The sequence below is a fragment of the Neophocaena asiaeorientalis genome, unplaced genomic scaffold, assembly GCF_003031525.2.
Source record: "Neophocaena asiaeorientalis asiaeorientalis breed wild unplaced genomic scaffold, Neophocaena_asiaeorientalis_V1.1 scaffold26, whole genome shotgun sequence".
Taxonomy (NCBI): domain Eukaryota; kingdom Metazoa; phylum Chordata; class Mammalia; order Artiodactyla; family Phocoenidae; genus Neophocaena; species Neophocaena asiaeorientalis.
The window spans coordinates 9,897,815-9,923,148 of NW_020173108.1; the positions used below are offsets into that span (position 1 = coordinate 9,897,815).

At 37.2% G+C, this 25,334-nt stretch overlaps 1 protein-coding gene across 1 annotated transcript in view; it reads left to right on the forward strand.

Annotated features, from left to right (window-relative positions):
- FBXL17 (F-box and leucine rich repeat protein 17) overlaps nt 1-25,334 on the forward strand; it is a 481,311-nt gene that overhangs the window by 145,397 nt on the left and 310,580 nt on the right. The window contains 2 exon segments of the mRNA XM_024743396.1: nt 569-676; nt 24,190-24,320. Of these exon segments, the coding sequence (XP_024599164.1) occupies nt 569-676; nt 24,190-24,320 (239 nt within the window).

Consider the following 25,334-nt stretch of genomic DNA (forward strand, 5'->3'; position numbering starts at 1 on the left):
TAGGAAGCAATTGTACAATTTCAGTTATAAAAGATGTCCAGACTAGGCAAATTCATAGTGACAGAAAGTTGCCAGGGGCTGGAGGCTGGAGTTGGAATAGGGGAGTGACTGCTAATGGGCATGGTGTTTCTTCTTGGGGTAAGGAACATGTTCTGGAATTAGATATTGGTGATGGTTGTACAACTTGTGAATATGCTAAAAACCACGTGAACTGTTCCTTTTGAAGGGGTGAATTTTGTAGTTTGTGAAGTGTATGTCAATAAAATATGTACATATCTATTGAGAGAGATGCGAAGAAGTGGAGGTAGATAGTGTTGACATCTCTGGGACATTTTCTGTGAAGAAGTAAACAAACATGGGGTGATAGAAAGGGATGTGGGGTTGAGGGAGGATTTAAAAAAAAAAAACCACAGGACATATTGCAGCGTGTCTGTATATGGATTCAGATGATCCATTGGAAAGGAAAATATTAATGATGCAAGGTAAGGCAGAGGGAATTTGCAGTAGCCAAATGCTTAAATCCACTCACTGTAATGCCACCTTGACTTTCTTCATGTCTCTTCCCTAGGTGACAGATCAATCGGTGAAAGCATTTGCTGAGCACTGTCCTGAACTTCAGTACGTTGGCTTCATGGGTTGTTCAGTTACTTCTAAAGGAGTCATTCATCTAACCAAGGTAGGAACCGTGGCTACGTCTCCTTAGTTTTTCCGAGTATCATTCATATCAGTGCCCTAGCAATGTTATACGTACTTGAATGAGGACTACTCAGAACCATTATAGAAGTGTAAGTAGTGTTTGGTAAAATTAAAATCACTTTCAGGCAACAATACAAAATCTATCCTTTCTGAAATGGTACATTCATTTAAATAAGAAACTTTTTTGCTTTTTCATTTGCTAATGACTATGAAATATATACATTAAAGAAACTGATATATATGACAAAACATATTGAGATGTTAATGTATTGTGTTAGAAGATATTTTGATGAAAGTGTTCACTGGTCACATATCATTAGATCTTCTGAGCATTTGGCTTTTAAGAAGTGAATATGGTCAGTGCATATGATTAAGCTGAGTATGTAACGTGAAAAGAGAAGCAAATGTATGTCAAAAATTAACTTTATAGTTCAGAGAGTTTACTTATATACCAAATATATGAAATCTCATATTTTAGCAATAATGAAAATACCAGTTCCTTTGTAATCTCTCCCTTTCAATGTGTCATCTCTGCTGTTTTTCAGAGTTCTAAAATAATTAGGAGCTAATTCTTATATACATGCTTTAGAAAACTGGTTACTATAAAATTTACTTGTGTATTATCTGAAATTTGTCAGGTCTCTTCAAGCTTACAGCTTAGCGGGATATAATGTTTCTCTTTCTTCTTAGGAAAAGAGCAAATGTTTACGAGTTACCTAGAACAATGGCAATAAGGCCCAGTGGATAGGAGTCTGGGCTCTGTTGTCAGCTCCTGTTTGAATCTTGGCTCTGCCATTTATTACCTAAGTGAGCAAATTATTTTTCAGGGAATTAATTGAAGTAATATATGCAAGATGCTTGCCTCAGTATCAAAACCACAGTAAGTGCTAAGTAAACTTTAGCTACTATTATTAAAATAGGTGCTACAATATCTAAATTGCTGGAAAATCAGAGCAAACTTTGGAAAAAAAAATCAAATCACTGTTCTAGTCTAGTGTATCTGAAACAGAGCCTGTGGTTGTTCTGTGTCTTAAATGACTGATCAGCTTTAATTATATTTTGAGGATCAGAACCTAAAGCCAGCAGAGAGGACAGGCACGTTATTCTCTCTTATTGCTCTATCAAAACATCTCAGTATAACCAAGACCATATGTAACCATAATTTTTTATTCATTTTCTATAACCTTGGCCTGAACATTTTGGTAGATGAATATTTTTCTCGTCACATCTAATGCTGCTTATGGTGTAGAGTAGAAATGCCTTTGGATGAACAGCTTGTGCACAACAAGGGTTATAATGACCGTATGTGGGCTTTTTACGATCACTTGAAATTGTACTCATTAAAGACAAAACAAGACTTATTAGATCAGTAAGTGCTTCCCTGAGCATTTTGAGATGGCCAAAAATTATTGTACACTGGTACTTAAAAGATCAGAATTATTTTCTTTGACAAAATAGTAGCGATAGCAAATGTCAGCTTTGGAAGGCTTAATTTGCTGAGAAGATTATATACCAGGATTGGTGTTTTGGCCTGTTAGCAGTCAGAATCTACTGGATTCATATCAAAGCTGGTCCACAGCATTTTAGGAGCATCTTTCTTGCTCAGCACAGTATTTGTTTTGATGAGAAGACTGGTTTGTAGCATAATATTGCTTAGTTTCATGGATTCGGGTAAAGGCAAGATAGCATTTTAAGCATGCATAACTTTTGCGAAGCTATTTTGGTTATCTTATCTCTTGAAAACCAAGGGTAGAACTCAAGCTTTAATAAAATAACAGCTTTTTTGTTAAAATATTTGCATTCTGACAGTGTTTTTCTAGTAAGACATTATACAAAGTATAATTTACATTCACAAAATGTCTGTAAATATATAAATGTTCCTAGAAAGTTGTGTTACCCTTATTATAATCATGGTATATAGCTCTAAATAATTTATTATCAACGTGGTATGTAATTCTTAGGTAAATGATTAGGGAGATATGAGATACAGAGTGTTGAGAGTTACTGGTATAAATACATTTAATTTTATATGATTTAGAAAACCTCTCCAAGTTATTACTTTACTAAGTCTCTGGCTCTAAGTTTGCTACTAGAAGCAGGTGCCATAAAATCCCTGTGCCTTAGTTTCCTCCTATGAAGAGATGTGCCTGTATTAGGTGATCTATCTCTGGAATTTCTTACAGCCAGACAAATCTCTGAATTTGAGTCATTGGCCTGGACGGGACTGTGAGTGGCTGTCACTGAAACTAAGGAATGTCAAGTCTTTAGTAAGTTAGAAGGGAAAATTGGGGATTTGTGACATCTTAGATTGTTAAATCAAGGGCAAGAAGACAGAAGATTGGGAATAAATGGAAGAATATTGATATTCTATTACTGTGGTCTCGTGGACTTAATTTTACTTTGATGCTCTCCGTCTTGGCTGGACTCTATTTATTGATGACACACCTTTAGTCTTCAGATAGATTCTGCTAATATCAAGCAATATTGAAGTAAGGGGCCTTCCTTCTAAGCTGCTGTGACTATGTAAATGAGAGTCCAGAAGTAGCCAAGACTGAATGCCCACAGGTTGAGAAGATAAAGTCAGCTTTACCAGAGCGGGTTTAGAAGCAATGATAAGAACTTTTGAGGTCTCTAACAGTTGAGAATGTTAATGACTTGTATCGGGCAGAATTGAGCTTCCTCCAACACAGGTGTGTTCTTTTCACTGCCATGTACCTATTTATAAATGTAAAATATTTCTATCTTGTACTTTTGCTCTCTCTCCCACTTTTCAAAAACAAGTTCAGCAAATGCAAATGTATAGTTAACCCCTAGTGACTAAACTGTAGTGCCTAAATATCATTTGCCACATTAAGGACTAATAGGAACATGTCAAAGGACCCAAAAGCCAACATGAAGTGCCTCTCACTGGCCTAAGCTGGGATGCGTTGAGCATCAAAAAGGAAAATGGCTGAAATGGATTAAAACAAATGTATAAAAGTCATGAGTTTACAATGATCTATAAAAAAAACAAAACAGAACTGGATTTCTTCTTCCAGTTAAGATGGAGTAGTGGGGACCAGATTTACTCTCTTCCCTGAAACAACCTAGAAAAACTGACAAAATATATGAAACAATGGTCTTCAAGACACTGGATATCAGACAACCAAGGACAGTGATCCCTGAGATCTAAGAAACAAACAAGAGAAGCCCTATGCTTGCCTTCGTCTAATATGTTGGAAGAGTTTCCAGCTTGTAGCACAGAGAGGGATAACATAGGCAAAACTCAGCAGACTATCTGAGTTGAGACAGAACCGAAAGTCCAGGGAGACCAGGATAGCCAGAATTCAGAGGACAGAGTACCAGAGTGGAGAGAACTTGCATAGAAAACCCCAGAGATTGGAGTATGCTCTCCCTTCCTTGCTCATCCAGTCCTAAATAACCCATGAGTAAAGAAGAAATCAAAAGAGAAATTAGAAAGTATTTTGAACTGAATGAGAATGAAAACACAACACATCAGATTTAGTGATGCTACTAAAGTATTTACTTTAAATACCACCAAACACCTGTATAAAAAAAAAAGGTCTCTAATCAACGACCTTAGCGTCTGCCTTATGAAACTTGAAAAAAGAAAAGCAAATTAAACTCAAAGTAAGCAGAGGAAAGGAAATTATAAAGATCAAAGTGGATATCAATGAAATGGAAAACAAAAAAAGAGAAAATTAACGAAATTAAAGGTTGGTTCTTTGATAAACTCGATAAATCTCTATTGAGACTACTTAAAAGAGAGAGAGAGAGAAATTGCCAATACCATGACTCAGAGGAGTAACATAGCTACAGATTCTCCAGATATTAAAAGGATAACAAGCGAATATTATGGACATCTTTCTGCCTCTAAATTCAACAAGTTAGATGAAATGGAAAATTTATTTGAAAGATGCAAACTTCCAAAGCTCACTGAAGAAGAAATAGATTACTTGAATACCTCTATATCTCTTAAAGAAATTACGTCTGTTGTTAAAACCCTTCCCTCCAATGACACTCTGTGCCTAGATTGCTTCATTGGTGAATTCTACCAAATATCTGATATATTTTAAAAGCTTTATCAGTAAGAGATACATACTTGAGTATTTACTAGTGAAGTGACACAATGTTAGGGATTTGCATTAAAATATTACAAAGGGATAAAAAGAAAAAAAAGTGGATAGGCCACTAAAGGAGACAAAAATGGCAAAATATAGATAATTGAGCTGAGCTATAGGACATGGCGGTTCATTATATTATTCTCATTACTTATATTTGAAAATTTCCATAATAATAAAAAAGCTTTTAAGGGGTTAAAAAGTTAAAAATGTTGCTATTAATATAACATGATAAAATCATATTATTCAATAGCATGCTTTTTGAGAATGCATAATACCATGGAAAATGCTCAGGATAATAATTAATAATCATATACATTAATATATAATATTAATTTAAAATCAGTTGAACAGATAAGCCAATGGAATCTGAAATGTCAAAGTGACACATTATTTTTACGTATAGTTGGAGTGCAAACCTCAGAAATGCTGTGGGTTCATGAGTTTAATGCCACAGATCCATTGTGAATTGACTTAGATCAGTTCAAATGATTTCTACCAGTAGTCAGGAAGATGCTATTTTATATGACTATTAAGGACGATGGTGAAGAATTTTTGACAAAATGTTCATTTTCATTATATGCTATATAAAAATTTATATTTGTCATAACTTAAGATTGTTGATAAATTTTAAAGTTGTGTTTATTAATTAATGATATAATTCTGATAATATCTTAATTAATGATATTAATTCTGATGATACCTTAGATCTTATTGTTGCTTCAGTTTTTCAGTTTATAAACATGAACTGAATTCTTAGGATGTGTCAGATATGGGTATGTTTGTTTTTGTTTTTAAATAGAGGGGTTTTTTTTTGAAGGTAACAGCTAAAAAAACGCCCAAAGTTCAGATATTTTCTTGGACCATATCATATTAAAGAACTTTTTAAAAAACACATATTTTAAAAGTGCTTATGGCTGAAAATATGAAATATTTTCTGAAGAAAAACAAAATTGATTTTTTTCACTCAATTTAACATAAGTAAGTGAAAGAATGTTCATTCATGCAGCTAACTCAATTTTCATCTTCCTTTTCATGTTTATTCAGAGACTAGAAATGAAAGATGAACTTTCTTGTCTTTCAAATTTCCAAACAACAGATCAGTTTAGAATGTCTTATTCTAAAGGCAGAACATATTATTTTGCTACTTTAGAGTTGTTTTAGCTGTTAAGTTGTAGATTATCATTTCATTTGTTTCTGATTAATTATAGGTACTTGAGTGATATTTTAAGATGTGGCAAGTGTGTGTTCTTAAGTTCATTCAGCTCTGAAATATTCCCTAGTGAGTATGACCAGTGAGGACTCTGAAGAGGTATTTGTAGGATGACTGTGCTTTTGGTTCTTTTTAGCTTTCCGGGAGTTAAGAGTTGAGCCAAAAATCAAGTGTTGGGAATTTAGGCGCTGATTCTCTAGGCCTAGTGTGATCCATTAATAGATTTTTTCTTTGAAGTTCACAACGGAGAGCAAACTGCTTACTGCTGTCATCAAAGCTAATAGGATGACTGCTATGGTATGACCTAGGGCAAATCACCTAATCTCTTAGCCTCAGTTTTCTCATCTGTAAAATGAGGATAGTAATAACATCTACCTATCTCTCGGGTTTTAGAGGAAGAGTGCTTGGCACATACTAAAGCAGCATTTGAAAAATAATATATATAAATAAATAAGTTAATTAGAAAAATATTCATCATTATGTATAAAAGCTTCTTATAACTCTTTAGTCCTAATCCATTCATATTCTTTTATTAAAATAAAAATGAAAAATAATTTTCATGAAAATAAATCTTAGTTAAAAACTTTATGACCCTTCTTTCTACCTGAGTGCCAAGGCTGAATGTTAAGATTAAAAACTGTTTGTCTGCTCTTCATGGTTTGGTTTTGTTTTTTCCCCTTTAATACACTGAACAACTAAAATAATATTTTAAATAAAATCATTAAAAAAATTCCTACCATAGCAATATACTGAATCAGAGGAATACACTTTTGTACCTTATTTTTTCATTTTTTTATAGAAATATAGGGGATTTACATTGTTGCATTAATTTCTGCTGAACAGCAAAGTGATTCAGTTTTACATATATATATATACATTCTTTTTTGTAAATATTCGTTTCCATTATGGTTTATTACAATATTGAATATAGTTCTGTGTGCTATACAGTAGGACCTTGTTGTTGATCCATTCTATGTATAATAGTTTGCATCTGCGAACCCCAAACTCCCAATCCTGCCCTTCCCCACCCCACCTCCCCCTTGGCAACCACAAGTCTCTTCTCTATGTCTGTGATTCTGTTTCTGTTTCACAGAAGTTCATTTGTGTCATATTTTAGATTCCATCTATGTGATATCATATGGTATTTATCCTTCTCTTTCTGACTTACTTAGTATGATAATCTCTAGGTCCATCCATGTTGCTGCAAATGGCATTATTTCATTCTTTTTTATGGCTGAGTAATATTCCATTGTATCTATATTACCACATCTTCTTTATCCATTCATCTGTTGTTGGACATTTAGGTTGTTTCCAAGTCTTGGCTATTGTGAATAGTGCTGCTATGAACATAGGGATGCATGTATCTTTTTGAATTACATTTTTGTCCAGATATATGCCCAAGAGTGGGATTGCTGGATCATATGGCACCTCTACTTTTAGTTTTTTAAGGAACCTCTATACTGTTCTCCATAGTGGTTGTACTAATTTACATTCCCACCAACAGTGTAGGAGGGTCCCCTTTTCTCCACACCCTCTCCAACATTTGTTCTTTGTAGACTTCTTAACGATGGCCATTCTGACCAGTGTGAGGTATGTTGTACCTTATTGTTATTGCACAAATTAGTGACTTTGATTTTTATTTTTCTAAATTAGTATAGGCAGTGTCTACGTAAGCTGTGGCAATTTATCACATTTTTTTTTCATTCTGTTAAGTCAGTAATATCTATTCAGTGAGGCTACTCTTTTTATATTTTACAACTCTATTACTCCTACTCTAGTTGTAATGTATATTTGTGCTGCATTTTCATTTCTGCAACTACAGCAGCAAGATGTATCAGTGTGACACTAGTAAAATAAATGAATTCATCTTTCAAATGACTCAGTTTGTGAAAGTCCTAACAAAGTAAAATGAACAAATGAATTTCTTTGTTGCATCTATCCTTTGATAAAATGGTTGCTTCAGGCTCTACTGTAAATATATAAATACAAAATGAGGAGAGCTGGCTACCTTTTTTGAAAGGGCTTTTCCTGGATCTTGGCTTTATACTTTAAATATTATTTTACTTTGCTTATGTTATCCTCAGTTCACTCCTTGAATTTTTATCACACACTTGTTCATAAATTATGGTTTTCGTTGCCAGTATTCTTGTAAAAAAGGATTTCAACTTTATTTATCTGGTCTCTAACACTTGAGGTCAGTCTTTATCCAAGAAAGATATTAGGAGACACTGCTTTCAAGCTCTTTTTGGCTTTCAGATTCATTCACACTGTGTTGTAACAGAAATTTTATTTAAGGATCAGTGTGAATCTGCTTCATTCAATCTTGTGGTTTATACATAAATGCATAGTTATATCAGGCACGGATGGGGTCACATCTCTAAATTGACAGAATAGACTACCTGAATTAGAGAAACCAGATATGGGGCTTAATGAGAATACGTTATAATGAAACTTAATGAGGAGATACACTACTGAGGGAAAGAAAGTAAGCAGATCTCATTTATTAATTAATTTTTTTATTAAAGTAAAGTTAATTTACAATGTGTTTGTTTCAGGTGTACAGCAAAGTGATTCAGTTATCATTTATTAATTTAAAATAAACATTTACTGAGAATTACAGAGTTAGAGTCCAATTAATTTGAAAACATATTCAATTGATTAAAACATTGACAGTTATATTCACTTAATAGTTTTGAACATTTATAAAATATTTAATGGTGTTTTATTATCAACTTTCAACTGTCTTATTTAAACACTATTTTCACTGCCCCTGGGCAGGTCCTGTTAGCCACAGGGAAATGCTTGCGTATGTACATATTATATATTCACTTATACACAAACACAGTACATGCCCACACTGTGCCAATCATTAACCATAGAGAATCCAAATTATCAGATTTTTCTTTACAATTTTGTTTAACATTGTGCAGTGTTTATAACGATGGCCTAAGGGGCTCCTGAATACTGAGGGGAAGAAAAATTATGTTGCATCATTATTGGAGTCACATTCTTTGAAAACAGGGAATTCATTTCCATGGTAACTCTCTATTAGTCAAAAGTTATCTATGTAACAGCAGAGGTGTGTTCTAAAATTTTATCTTGGAACCTCAGTATTTAACCAGAATTTGGGTCTACATAATATTACTCATTATTTTCCATAATAATTTTTGGAATAGAGTTTGGTTGTGAGCTCCCTCTTCTCCTGGCACACTGGCCCAATAATAGAGTCCAATAGCGTCTACTGACTAAAGGCAGTTGAGCTCTTCGTATGTTTGCTCTCCAGCCCAGAGGTATCACAGGTATTCACACAAAAGCTGTTGATCACAGTGTACTTACAAAACCGTCAGGAACATAGCTGCTTCCCCTACAGTAGACTTCCTTTCAATTGATTGTATCCCAGTGGGATGATTGGCCATCAACATTTTTTTCCAAGAAAAAAGGTGCCCACTGGAACTTTCTCTGTTATATTCATTAGTGGAAATGCTTGGTTATTATGTTTGACCAGAGGTACTTTTCAACATGCAATTGGCTATCAATTTTTGATCTTTAAAAATGAAGCAATACCCCTGTGCCTGAGAAAGCAGAAAGCAGCTCAGGATACTTTTACAGCTTTCATGTAGCTCAAAGGAGAAAAAGTTTATTAGCACCCTGGGTTTCTCAGACAAGGTGTGGGGAATGCTCAGGCAGTTCTTCCTTTTTCTGGGTTGTGATAATGAACTCTCATTAGATTGACTACTTCTTTTCATTTTGGAATCTGGCTCCCCCTTCCCCTTTCTTTCCTTTTGCTTTGTGCTGGTCCTAGGTCTGTTAGCCCTCACATCCTTTCTTCTCTCTAAGCATGCTCTTATATATCATAGGAGGCTTCCCCCTGCAGGCTGCATTTAGTGGGAGGCAGGAAGGCATAGGGAGGGAGACAGTCTGGTATTTCTCAACCTCCCTGTCTGTCTCAGGTAACATTTCTGGCAACAGCTTCATCTCCTTGGTTCCAGCCCTGGACAGACCTCCTGCAGCTCCAGCTTGTATTGGAAGACCAGGCCTGTGGCCATGAACACTGACTTCTTTCTGTCTCCCTAGCCTTAGGGTGTTTGTGGCCTTCTGCTGCTGCTAAATCTGTGGGTTACATTAGTCTCTCCAGTTTGTCTTCTCACCTTCTACTTCATCAGAATAACCACTTTCCTTAATGAAATTCCCTTTGTGTAATTTGATAAATGCTTATGGTGGTTTCTGTTTTCCTGGTTAGATCCTAATACCTATTCCTTTTTGTGTCATTCAGGGTTTCTTATGCAAGAGCACATCTAAGAGAATAGAACTGATATTTATTTCCCCTTAGAAAGTCTGGTAACAATGGGGATCAAGCACAAAGCAGAGAATTGCACATACTATAACATTTAAATTAGACTTGACGATTCCTTAGACACTCTCTAGCCATACTTTGGTCTTGGATCTAGAAAAGCTATAACTAGAGAGGTAGAGGAAGCTAGCTATGTGGTAATTAGGAATAATGAAGCTACAAGGCTGTGGTGATTCTCAAGAATAGGATAGAGGGCTAGGTGCTTAATTATAAAAGAATAGGGTTTTTTTTTGTTTTAGTTTTTTTGGTGGTACGCGGGCCTCTCACTGTTGTGGCCTCTCCCATTGCGGAGCACAGGCTCCGGACGCGCAGGCTCACCGGCCACGGCTCATGGGCCCAGCCGCTCTGCAGCATGTGGGATCTTCCTGGACCGGGGCACGCACCCGTGTCCCCTGCGTCGGCAGGCAAACTCTCAACCACTGCGCCACCAGGGAAGCCCAAAGAATAGGTTTTATACATGACCCTAGAAAGAGTAAAATTTAAATGTTTCTCAGTGCTGTAATGTATAATGTCAATTCACAGAGGCAAATGTAAAGAAAAATATTTGACTAAATAAGTTAATTGCTGTGAACTAGTTACTTGAGTTACCGATTATTAGTTACCAGTTAATTTAAGTTATATCTTGGATGGTTTTGACTGACAAGTAAAAAGTAACATGCTGGGCTTCCCTGGTGGCGCGGTGGTTGAGAGTCTGCCTGCCGATGCTAGGGGACACGGGTTCATGCCCCGGGCCAGGAAGATCCCACATGCCTGTGGTGCAGCTGGGCCTGTGAGCCATGGCCGCTGAGGTTGTGCGTCGGGAGCCTGTGCTCTGCAACAAGTAACATACTATCATGTCAGTACGTCTGTTTATTTTTTAATTTTCAAAAATCTTGGTCATGCTTTTTGTTGATGTGAGAAGGTATAAGTGACCCCAAAGTACATAATATTAAAGTAAATCATAAATTTTGATAAAGTTAGCTATATACTAGATACTGTTATTTAAATTTTCATTTCAGTTAGTTGAAGCTTTTCAACTCATAGATGGAAGAAACTGGTTGAGAGAACAGAATTAGTTCTTTGTATCAGAAAGTAGTGCTTTAATATATAAATCAAAGTTATATAATTTTTACACTTCATTTTTGAAAAATTTGCATTTTATAATAATGTAGTTTCATGTTCTATGTTACTTAAAATCAAGGAAAACTTCATAAAGACCTTCTTTCTGAGTGCTATTTCTTATTGGTATCTGATATACTGCCTATAGCATAGTCATTAACCTAGAATTTTAGATCATTTACTTCCAGCTCTTAACATTGAGTATGATTTGTACATTGTAAACCAAATGCTGTTGCTTCTTGGAACTGCTTTTGTAGGACAAAGGTAAAACTAAGTAAAACAAATGGGACCTGATTCAGTGTTTTGTAGAGTTCCTGATTTGGATTTTGAGTATGAATCCTTACATGCTCTTTAAAAAGTTTGAGTTTTCTAAGATTTTTCTCACCTGGAAAGTGTTCATTCTTTTCTTATTATAGGTGATTGTTGCACTTACGTAGTATCAAGTATAATGCCAGAAATGAAGATTGTGGAAGAAATAGTATTTTTCCCAAACGTGCATCCTGATTTTTTTCTTTCTTGCTAGTAAGGGTGATCTGATTGATTCATTTTTAGACTGTTAATATCAGACTTATTAATATTTAGATTAATATCAATGAATTGTTAATTCATTTTAGATTGTTAATAACAATATTAGATTGTTAATACCAACTAGAAGGGGTATTTGAGGCTTTATTTGGGGACTTCAGGAGGGAGGGTAGGGGGGCAGAGTTACATATACATTTTGGAATGTTTCTTCTCATAAAAATGGCTTGGAGATTGAGAGAAGTGAAAGCTAATGGATGCCTAGGTTAGCTGTTTTCTTCCTGAATGACTCAGGGCGCTCCAGACCTATGGGGTAAGCCTCAGAGAGAAGCTGCAGGTACCTACTGAAGGGGCCTCATGCTGTTCCTCTGTGAACAGTACCTGGTCACAGATTAGCAAGACTAATGTCTGAAATTAAGTTTGGGGCCTCTTTCACTCTGAACTTTGACTTTAGTCTAAGGCTCAGAAATGAGAGTGTAAGCCCAAGGGATTTTCCATGTGAAGGTGAATATTCTAAACCAGAAAGAAAGAAATCAGTTGCATATTCTAAACCAGAAAGAAAGAAATAAAAGGCACTTCATTTTAGAGAGTAGGTATATCATTTCTGTAACATTTATTGAATGCCGGAAAATGACAATATATGCCAGAGTATTTTTAATTAAAAATCATTAATGTCGTTTCTTTGTTTTTCAGTTTCATACATTTAGAAATAAAGAATGGAATAATTTGGCTGTTTGACTTTAATAGTATAATATCAAGAGGTCAATGTACAGGTCACTTGGCTTAGGTATGATAAGCTTTTGTCTTGGGCTAATGGCATTTCAGTTATTTTACTACTTTTAAAAATAAGGTCGTAAAACTTTTATTTGGAATATATTTCCAAAACTTTTGACACATTGAAGTGTGATAAGTGGATTCAGGTGACTGAAATGGGTTCAAAATTCCATGAATTGTCTTTTTTAAAAAAACAGATCTGTGAACTTGGTATGAGGAAATGAAAGAGAAGTATACAACCAGTCCAATTAGACAAAGTCATCTTTCCTTGCGTGCTTCACATTTGACTTAATTTATCCTTAATTTATTTAAGCTTTGATTTTTTTCTTATTTAAGTCAAACAGTATGAATGTTTTATTTTTTAACTGAGGAGAAATTCTTTTTCTTAGCTCCTGCTAGGTAAAAAAGTGACAGGGCTGCTTAGTGCTGCTAACTTTAAGTGCTGTTTGTAGTCTGTTATGAGCTCTATGGAGAAAATCTTCTATGGAGAAAAGAAAGGGATTTGGTAGAAAGAAGTCCTAGAAAAAAGTCAATTAGAGACTGTGCTGCCTGCCAGAGTGGAAGAGGAGGAGCGGAGCATCCATTCTGATTTGTTGCACAAAGAAAACAGGAAGCCAGTTAACAAATATGCACATTTCTGCAGCAGAAGACAGTGATTAAAATTTTTGGTGGCTTCCCTGGTGGTGCAGTGGTTGAGAATCTGCCTGCTAATGCAGGGGACACGGGTTCGCGTCCTGGTCTGGGAGGATCCCACATGCCGCGGAGTGGCTGGGCCTGTGAGCCACAACTACTGAGCCTGTGCGTCTGGAGCCTCTGCTCCGCAACAAGAGAGGCCGCGGTAGTGAGAGGCCCGCGTACCGCGATGAAGAGTGGCCCCTGCTCGCCGCAACTAGAGAAAGCCCTCGCACAGAAACTAAGACCCAACACAGCAAAAATAAATAAATTAATTAATAAACTCCTACCCCCAACATCTAAAAAAAAATTTTTTTTTTGGTGAACTACTCAAAAATTCCTGCCACTCACATCAAAACTGTGAAAACTTACAGATTGTTTAAATGTTCTTCATTTTAAGAACGAACATGAAAATAGAGAACTGATTATGCTTCTTGTTCTAAAGTGATCTTTAATTGCGTAGAGTGAGAATGTTGTTTTTTATTATTTAATGCTTATGTATTACTGAGGTTTATGTTCAAATATATCACTTTTAGAAACATGTAGCTTCAGAGCTGCAGATCCTGCGTTCGATATAGTTGAAAGAATGGAGACCTGGTTTACAGAAACCTAGGTACATGAAATTATTGTTAATGTTTTGTTCTTGATTTCAAATTTACTCATTCAGCAATCAGCATTTAATAATTTCGTTTGGTGCACCTAGTACTGTGTGAAGCACTGGTGACACAAAAGTGAATAAGACATGGTCACTGACCTGCATTAGCTTGCCTTAGACTCTAGTGGGAGAAACATACACTTAATTAGACTAAATTATAAAGCAGTGTTTAAGGCCGTGGTGGGAGAACGAGCAACATCAGTGGGTATACAGAGGGCAGAGTCTCTTAATCTGACGGTGGGCATCCTGGGAGGTTTTACAGAGGATGTGTACTGGAGGTGTGAAGGCTGAATTATGCTTTGACAGGAAGTGAAGCCAGCCTTGTAACCGCTCCAGGTGGCTTGGGACAATATTGCTGCTAATGCTTTTTTTTTAGAATCATGCTAGTCCACTATGTATTGTTTTTTATTACTCGGGGTATGTATGCCCACAAAGTGGTTTAATCAATTAATTAATAATTTTTTTTACTCACTATAAATTGAAAGGCCAGTATGATTGTACCTAGCTAACCTAATGAATTGAGCACATTTATATATAATTAATACTTTGATATATTAAATTTAGAAGTGTAAGTGCTACCTGTGTGCCGATGAGGCCCACATTTATTTGACGTCTCTCCTTGGATATCTAACAGGCATCTCAGATATAGTATATTCAAAACCAAAGTCTCTCCCTACCTGTCCCCAAAGCATCTTAGTTAATTGCAGTAATACCTTCCAGTTGCTCAAACCAGAAACCTTGGAATTATCCCTGATTCTTATTTTTCTCTTGTGCTCCATAACTAATTTGTCAGAAAATTCTGTTGATTCTAATTTCAAATGTATCCAGAATCTGATCACTTTATACTACCTTCAGCTGCTGTCACTGTGGCCCAGGTCACTGATGTTGCTTGACTAGCTTAATTCATTACAGCTTCTCTGCTTCTACCATTGCTCCCTAGTCTAGCTAGACTCACACAGAAGCTAGAATAATCATTTAAAAATGTAGCTTAGATCCTGTCACATACCTGCTTAAAACCCACCAAATTCCCAGATTCCTTAGAGCAGAAGCTAAAATCCTTACTTTGGCCTACAAGGCCTCACCCAGTCTTCCCTTCTTTGCTCCCCTCTTTGGCCATGTCTCTAATTAGTTTTCCTTCTATTCACTCGGCTCCAGAACCTCTGGCTCCTTACTAATCCTCCAAAACGCTAGACCAGTTCCCATCTCAGGGCCTTTGCACTTATTCTTGTCCCAGGCATCAGCATGGTTTTGTTTGCTGCCTCACCTCCTTCAAACTTGTGCCCATATATCTTTTCAATGAGATCATTCTTGATTGCTTATTTAAAATTAAACTCCATCTTTCTTCCCCCCCCGGTTCCCATCTGCCGTGCCTTGCTTTATTTTTTTCTCTATAGTACTTAACACCTTTTAACATACTATACAATTTGTTTACTTATTGTTTCTACTGCCCCCTTCCAACTAGAAATATAAGTACCCTATGGACAGGGATTTTTTTGTCTGTTTTGTTCACTGCTATATTTTTAGCAGCTGGAATATTTTCTGGTACATAATGGATGCCCAATAAATAGTTACTGACTATATGAATAATAGTCTTCTATGTTCTTTTTTGAGTGATTGAAGAGGCTGAGCTTTTTAAATTATTTTTACACTTTCAGTAACTGGATTTAAATATCAGTTGCTCTGCACTAGGGAAGTGGTTCCTTGTCCAGGCTGGGATCAACTGGGTATCTTTTTCAGAAATAGGAATGGTTAGCCTTACCCCAAGCCAATTAAATCAGAACCTCTAAGGATGGGACCTGGTCATTAGTGTTTTTTAAAAGTTTCCCCATATCCTAATGTGCAGCCAAGGTTAGAGCCATGTGCTCAGGAACATTTAAATAAGTATGAATGAATGAATGAAAGTTCACCACAACTACTGCACCAGAGATGCAGATTTGGACCAGCTCAAGCATTAGGATTGGATGTCAAATGTTTGCAATGAGAGCTTGGTCCTGAGCAGCACAGCGCAGGGAGGGCTGGTGGGGGAGGAGGAAGGGAAGGTGAGTAGATGGAGAAAACAAAGAGGGGACTCCCAAGCAGCTGTAGCGGGAAGGAAAGTTTGTTCCCCTGGTCCCTTGGCAGCTGTTGCCAATTGACGATTTCTGTCTAAAAGGCATAGTTCTGTTGTGGGCTGCCTAGTTAGTAATTTGTGTTAAGGCAGGTATATTATATTTTAAGACTCACTAATTTTTCCTCTCTCTGAAGTAATCAGGAAGTGAGCTCAGTTTTAAATAATGAATACAGGTCTCTGAGCACAGTGAGAATAACTTCTCAAAACTTGGAGAAAGAGGTTTGAGCTATTTTAACTTAAGATGTCAGGGAATAGTAGGTATGGAGAGTGAACGGCCTTGATACGCAAGCTCTGGGATTCCTTTCTGCAGTTGAAATGTTTTTGTTTTCCTGAAGGTTTCAGAGAAGGTGGGAGATATGATCAGAGTTATTTAAGGAATATTTATCTGACTGGTTATGTGTCAAGAAGGAGTTAGAAGGGATCGCTCTGAAGAGAAGCAGTGAGTAAAGTGTCCTAGAAAGCAAAACAGAGAATGAATAAAATGGTGAAAGATGTCAGATCCAGTAGGAGAATGGCAGAACCAGCCAGGCCTTGGGTTTGGAAATAAAGCAAAGAGACAGCATCCCATTGTGATTAACAAGGCAGTGGTTGGAAGGAACACATAAAGAAGGAGCCAGAGAATTAACGTGGTAGCTATTGTGGATGTGATAAGCATTCCAGACTCTGGAAGTCCTATTTTCATGGTTAGAATTAGAAATTTTTATTGTCTCTGCCAGGCTCTCAGGCTATTTGAAAGCTTTCAGTTATACCCTGAGTGTCTCAGTTCTGTGAGATGCTGGGAAGGATTTGCCTGATGTCCTAAATGTGACTTATCTAGCTTTTATTACTCTCTCCATACTCGAGTACCAGCCTTAACCAAACTGAGGTTCAGCCTAGTTGATGAGCAGAAGGGATGCCCCTCGCTCTCTCCTTTGTCCAACCAAGTTCTTCTCTAAATGTAGATAACAGAACCTGTCGAGGTGCGGAAGCCTTCCTGTGCTCAGGGACAGAAATTCCCTCTCTGCCCCATTCCATTCCATTCCCAGCAGTCTCAGTTTCTTTACTATTATTTTTAGTCTTGCCATGCACAACCCCTACTATAGCCCCTCCCTTTCTCCTTGTATCTCCCTCCCTGTCCTTAATAGGTGGCTCTCCCCACTTTCTTATAAATGCCTTTCTCTGACCCCTCTGTCTCCCTGTGCTTTTGGTCTCTCCCATGATCCCCATCTTGGCAGCCTGACAGGTGATTGGCAGGTGAGTGTGTGTTGCTGATCTACAGCCCCAGCAGCCTGTCTTAACCCTTGACTTTGCTCCCTAAAGATTGCAGCCGATTGCTTTGAAACTCAGTCACAATGAAGCCAACATCGACAGGGCTGGCAAGAAGTAATTTGGGTACTAGTTGACATTTGAACATATTTAACTATACAGAAGTTTTTATTCTTTTCAAAAATTATCTCCTCCAACTGGCTTCACGTAAATTATCCTCGTTAGTCTGAAACAGTGGAACATCCCTGCTGCCTTTGCCAAGGTACTGTGAGTCCTCTTATGCTGCTTCATCCCCTTTAGTCAACCTGCACAATTGAGGATTTTGTTTCATTTTTTACTTTTCCAGAGTCTTAACAAAATTTGGAAGCTATTTGAGGTCTTTTTATAATCCTCCAAGTCTGTGTTTCCTAGGTAACATTTTAGTGTCTCATTTTATTCTTAAGTACATCCACAGCCATACAATCATTGACTAATTTTAGCCTTTAACCTGAATTGGCTATAAGTAATATTTTTTCACAATAAAAGCAGTATTAAACTGAAAGTTGATTACCTGCATTCTACATTCTGACTTGAATTTCTTTTAAAATACCTTATGAAGCTGTTTAAAAATTGGAATGAAACATTTAAAAGATCCTGGTGGTATGGCTTTGCTTATTCAAATCCTCTGTGATTTGTGTAACCCAAGACTACCAGTGAATTTGTAAGGGAAAGAAAGTTTAATTAAAATGTCAGTTTCCTAAATGTAATTATTTGTTTATGAAGGATTATTTTAGGTAGCTTTTTATGAAACGCTGGAGGGCACTATTATGAAATTCCCATAGCTAGGGAGGGAATGTGATGAATTTGACAGAGCTGTTTGTGGGGTTCTGAATAAAAATGCCACGCCCCTTAGAGGTGCTCCGTATGTCGTATATTGATGCCGGTTACCAGGAATTAACCTCCTGGAACTGCCTTTGGATACTGTCATATTTCAAGTTGAACTGGCCAATGTGGTCATAGGGAAGGTGACACCAGCGTAGTCAGTGACTGTCAGCTCATGAAAAATGAGCCTTAATTGAATCCGAGGGCAAAACACTCTTCAAGATCTCAGTAGAAAGCTGGCATGTGAGAGCCAAAGTAAACCTTTTTCCTCATGTTTGAGTCTTTGCTCCATTGGAAGAGAAAGAATGCTCCATTTATGGACAATAAATACAGGGCAGTATCAGCCACAAGTGAACCCGTGTCATCATCTGACCCACCTTGAACTGATGAATGGGCATGGATGTAGGATTTCTGAAAGCTCAGGAGTCAATGAACTAGAATTAGAATTTTATCACATGTAGATAGTTTCTGGAATTGTTACTTCTTGCTATTCCATTAGTTCTAGAAGATATCTTTGGGTTTTCCTAAGTCTGAAAAATAGTTTAGATTTGCCATCGACTCTCTGCCTATTATCGTCACTTTAATAAGTTATTCAAACCTCTTTGGTCCTCAGTTACATTCCCTAATACGAGGGGACCGATCTGGCACAAATAAAGTTTTCTTTCCTACAGAACTTTATTGTATCCTCCCACTGGGTCCTGGTCGAGGAAGTAATTTTTTTTTTTATTGTGGTAAAATGTACATAACAAAAGTTTACCTTTTTAACCATTTTTAAGTGTACAGTTCAGTGGTGTTAAGTACATTCACAGTGTTGTGATGAGATATTTTACAGTGAAGGAAGCTAAGAGATAAAGTCATAATTCACATAGAAACTTTGTGCCAGAAGCTGTTGTAGACCCCAGAATATGCATGTGTAGGAGATATTTATGTGGCTGGATAGAATTTTTATGATTTTCATCTTTGTAGTGAGTATAATACAGTATAATTGGGAAAATAAAGTGATGCTGTATATGTATTAAACATGGCTATATTTAATAACAGTTCACATATGCATATGGTTACATGTAGCAAAATTCATCCACAACATTCATAGGTTTAATAGTCATGCTTCAAAATATTTTCTAGCAGCTCTGTGGGTCCATTTCGTGTATTTCTGATTTGGCTGTGGTACAGACATGAGGCTGCTGTCAGGACATGAGCTCAGCAAGCTGCCCAGTACCTGCAACTCACAGAGGCTACTTCATTCTTTACATGTTCCCAGAACAGTAGTGATGAAAATTTTGGGGGTGTTGGGATCAAAAATACCCTGTAAAGAAAGCTAACTATAAAAATAATGTGGCTTTAGAAAATGGTGATTTTTTAATTGAGGTATAGTTGACAATATTATAGTAGTTTATGGTGTACAAGAGTGATTCAAAATTTTTATAGATTATACTCCATTTATAGTCATAAGAAATGGTGATTTTTATATAGAAAATAGAAATACGGGGTACATTACTGAGGGGAACATTAAGAGGGATATCAAATTTAACAGTGATTCTGATCCTTGACATGTATGAGTTCATCTTTGCTTAATCAAGAATGAGAAAACTTGACCAGTGAAACCATTTTAGCTACTAGTTTAGCTCCAATGCAAAATCTTGTGAAAAAGTTTAGTGAAAGTGAAAAGACAGTTACCTTGTGGTATTAAGATATGTATAGGAAATATGTGACTGTTCTCAGAATATGAATTGAAAGCCAGGAGCTATGCAAACATTTTCATAATGGATTTCCATTAAAGTCATCTTTCCATGATTGAAGACTGGTTTGAGAAATTTAGTTCCCCAATGTGGAGCTAGTAAGAGTGACCACATCAGAGTTGCTCGTCTTCCCAGGAAGTGTTTTCTTGGCCACTGAAGATACACCTAGAGAGAAGGCTGAATGGAGCAAGCATCTCCCTCTAAGCTTTTGTGAACATACGATCTAAAGAAGGACAGTGAGCCTCAGAGTTTAAAGTGGCTAAGGATATTCCCCCTTGTCTTAAGAGAAACCTGACTTCTCTTCAAGTATACAGAGTCCCCTATAGCCGTTCTGTATTGATTTTCTATTGCTGTACAGCAAATTACCATAGACTTAGCATCTTAAAACCACATATATTTATCATCTTACTATATCCATGGGTCAGAAGTCTAGATGCTGCAACTTGGTTTTTCCAGGGTCTCACGAGGTCATAATCAAGGTGTCAGTTGGGGTTGTATCTCTTTCTAGAGTTTAGATCCTCTTACAAGCTCATGTAGTTGTTGGAGGAATTCAGTTCCTTGTAGTTATAGGACTGAGGTCCGCATTTTCTTTCTAGCCGTCAGTCAGGGACTGCTCTCGGCTCCTAGAGGCCTCTTGAGGGTCTTAGCCATGTGGTCTTTTCACTGGGCCTTTCACAGTCCCTCTCAAAACGTGGTTGCTCACTTCTCCAAGGCCAGCAGGAGAATCTCTCTGACCTCTGGATCCTCTGTCAGAGCTCAACTGATTAGGCCAGGCCCATCCAGGATACTGTCTTTTGACTAATTCAGTGTTTAATTGGTCAGGGATCTTAATTATAGCTGCAAAATCCTTTTACTTTTCCTTATAAGGTCCTGCCCACACTCAAGGTCAGGGATTATGTTAGGGCATGGGTCCTTGGGGTCATTTTAGAATTTTACCTACCATACCTGTTCATTTTCTCACTGTGTTTCTCAGGGTCAGAAAGTGGAGGCAGGATCCTCTTTGCTCTCCATGGCTGCTTCCAGACCATTGCTCTTCCAACATTTGTGAAAAATAACAACAACAAATATAACTAACAAAATATCGAGACTTTGAGACTTGTTCCATTTGGCATTACCATTGTCTCTCCTGTTTTATTGCAGTCTTCTCTGTACTCCTTGTGTCTCCTGCTCTTTCATAAAAGACATGGGTACTGGCCTCACAACCTTGTACTTTGCTCCAAGCCTAGCTGTTATTCTGGATGATTTCTGTTTCCATCACCACATGGAGATACGTCAGGAGTTGGGAGGGAAGAAAGCATAGCAAGGAGCACGTGCATCAGCCCTTTGATTCTTTAAATGACTTTAATGATGTCTGAAAAATTATTAGAAACTGATTTTGCTATCTGTTTTGTATTTCATATAGTCTTTTGGTTATTGTTCCTTTAGGTACTTCAAAACATTTTTGTGGTTTTGTTTAATACCAGCCTACCTTATTTGTGGTAGGTAGAGAGGTAAAGGATAGGAATCAGGTGCCATGTTTGGGGTATAAAGCTAGAGCCCAAGCAGCCCACCTATGGGTTCTGGGCGTGGTGTTGGCTATAGCTCTCAGACAGTGGAGTTCGGAGACCCTTGAGGAAGGGGAAGCAGCGAGTCAGCCCAGGTTCTGACTGGTCAACTGTATGGAGCTGCTGAGACAGCCAGAGCAGTCTGTCATTTTGTTTGTTTTTGTTTCTTGTTTTGTTTGTTTAACAAAGGTGAGTCTGTTCCCTTTCGTTATGCTTTGGTTGCCAAGTACCAACAATGTTCTGATGTTGGTAAAGCCTCAGTCCATGATAACTTGAGGAAGAACTTTGTCCAACCCATTTCTTCTTTCCTGGTCCTGCCTCCGTTCTCTCGTGTTGTCCTGAGTCCCACACTGGATGGCGACTTCTTGGAACATCTGACCTGAGAGGCTAATTGCAGAGAGGTTTTCCTGAATCTCATGCTGAAGGCTCAGAATTCAGCCTTAGTGACAGAGGCTTGCTGTCTCAACTAGAAAGCGTTCCCTACTGTTGTGGACCTTTTTGCATTTCACCCTCTTAGCCATCCCTGCTTCTCTCCGTAGCCCTGCAACATGCATCAGAGCAGGGGGCAGGGACTCTGCATGAAGCCTTTCTGTGAGCTGAGGTGGGGAGGAGGGTGTGCGTGCTGCCTGGCAGACCCAGTTCTCCACAGCTGCTCTGTCCAACACTGTAGCCACTGGCCACAGATAAAAAAAAGTAAATGCAAACTAAACAACATTAAATAAGGTAAAAAAAATTCAGGTGGGGCTTCCCTGGTGGCGCAGTGGTTGAGAGTCCACCTGCCGATGCAGGGGACAGGGGTTCGTGCCCCGGTCCGGGAAGATCCCACATGCCGCGGAGCGGCTGGGCCTGTGAGCCATGGCCGCTGAGCCTGCGCGTCCGGGGCCTGTGCTCCGCAACGGGAGAGGCCACAACAGCGAGAGGCCGGCGTACCACAAAAAAAAAAAAAAAAATTCAGGTCCTTCTTCACACTAGTGGCGTCTCAAGTGCTCAGTAGCCACGTGTGACTAGCAGTTACCATATTCAACAGCAGAATTAGAGAACACTTCCATCATTGCAGAAAGTTCTCTGGGATGGTGCTGCTTTAGAGTGTTTCTTTCCCTTTTGTCCTACAGCAGCGGCAATACCAGTGTCTTCTCTTCTCTTGGGGTCGAAGCTCGCCTCACTCACTGCTCTTACGCCTGCAAGTCAGCGTCATGCAGGAATTACCTCCTTCCGCTACAGCAGGACTTGAGGGTGGCCTAGAGAAGACTGCCATCTCCTGGAGGGCTCCCTGATGGTGCTGGAAAGGCCATGTACTAGCTTTCTATTGCTGTAACAAATTATCGCACACTTAGCAGCTTAAAACAGCACAAATTTGTTATCTCATAGTTTATTAGAAGATCACCACAGGTTTCATCAGACTAAAATCATCCACCTTGTATTCTTTTCTGGAAGATCGAGAGGAGAATGTTTTCTTGCTCCGTCAGGTTTTTGAGGAAATTCAGTTCCCTAAGGTTGTAGGTCTGAAGTCCAGTTTTCTTACTGGCTGTCAGCTCTAGAAGTTGCCCACATTCCTTGACTCCTGGCCCTTTTCCTCCAGACACAAAGCCAGTAAAGGCAGGTTGAATCCCTTTCACAATTCAAATGTCCCCTGTATCTTCCTCCCTCGCATCTCTCTGACTTTAGCTGGACTCACGTGACTAGTGGGCCTAACCTGGGTAGTCTCCTCATCTCAAAATCCGTAACTTTAATCACATCTGCAAAGTCTCTTTTGCCATATGAGGTAGCATATTAAGGCATAGATATCCTTGGGAGGGGTGTTATTTGGTCTACCACATGCTTCCAGATTAATTCTTTGCATGTTATTAAGCAAAAATAGCTTATTTGAGATACAGTTTATTTGAAGAGGATAATTAAGATCCTACCAAAAAAAAAAAAAAAGATCCTACCATCTTTGTGTAAATGATATTATTATTAATTTTCCTTGGAGACAACATCAGGGGAAGGCAGGAAACATCAAGAAAGGAGTAGAGAAAGTGAACAAATAGGGAAGGTGGTACATGGAGAAAATCTTTACTTCTTAAACATTGTTTTATATTGCTTTTCACATAGTGGAACATACAACCCATAATACTGCAATTTGGAGTACATTGATAAAATATCACCAAGATATCTCTGAATTAACCACTTACTCATATTTTATCTTTAAAAAAAAAGAGAGAAAACCTATACAAAAGTGGCATTATAATCACGAAGATAAATATCTGAAATGGAACAATGTTAAAGAAAATAAGCCTGTCAAATTGTGGGTAATTATGTGAGAGATTTAACAGCTTTCCCACCTATTAGATTGCTAACTTTTTTGATTTTTATGATGCCTCAATAAATCTATTTGATTTTAATGTTTGTTGCCATTCACTTGTTCATCATAGATTTCTGACCTCATTTCTAATTTAGTATTAAAATATTATGTAACCATTTAGTTTAATCAAATAATTCTAGACTGTTGTCTATTGTACAGTGATACTCTATAATAAACTATATTTATAGTTTTTGAGGATGAATGTAGTATTTATATTTCTCATCTTTCATTTTATTTATCTCATTAGCTAAGAAACCTTTCCAGCTTGGACCTACGTCATATCACTGAACTGGATAATGAAACCGTGATGGAAATTGTCAAGAGGTGCAAAAATCTAAGCTCTCTCAATCTCTGCCTGAACTGGATCATAAATGACAGGTAACCATTGTAACATCTTAAAAATACTTTTCCATAGGGAAACATGTGCTCTATGTACCAAGTACTGATTATCATTATAATAAGGCATGTCTACTTTAAGGAAAATGTGATAAAGCTATGACTTTTAAAATAGATATGTTTAAGTTTTGAAAACCATTTAGAAGTATACTTTTAACCCATCCATTGCTTATATTTGCAACAAGGTTTTTATGTGCTAAGACTCAAATGTTTGCCTGAACAGTTATAATAATAGAAGTCTATTGAATTTTCTCTTTGTCACCCACCCAAGACATATTGTTTATTTGTCACTTTAATATTTTTGCAACTTTTGTGTTAATTTTACTTTTCACTTATCAAGGAAAATGGTTCTGAGAAACTGTTTCAAACAGTATGCATTCAGATCCTTTCTCAAGGATGACATTTTGTTTTCTGTATAAATAGAATTTGTTTTGAAAATGAAAGTCATGTGATGGACAGTTTAATATGTAGTGTAAAAATGTGTAAAATGGGTAGTTTTAAAAACAAACAATGATAAACCAGTTTTTATCTGAAATACTTAATGAAGGAAATAAAAAGATGCAAGAACCCTTGAAAATAGATTTCTTTGTAATGAAAACAGCTGCAGAGTTAGCACTACTCTACTACTGCTGATTAGTTTAGGTGGGTTCTTAAATATAAGCGTGAGATAAGATTCTTGCCCAGTAACTTTTCAAGAATAAATTTTTAAAAAAAGTTAGGCCACCAAAAATATTTTGCTTTCAAAATAGAAAGCACTATTTCAGCTATAATTAGAACCTATTTAGATTTAAATATTTTTCACAAATTAGAGCAGAGGTTTATTAAGTTTGTGTGGGATAATGCTTTAAATTCAATGCACGTCCCCCTTTCACTTTTAATTTCCTTTTATACTTTTAACAATAAAATCGTGTAGACTACATTTTCCCCAAGTATGGTAAATTCTAGTGACTTTTTTTTTTTTTTTTTTTTTTTTTTTTTTTTTGGGTGCGCGGGCCC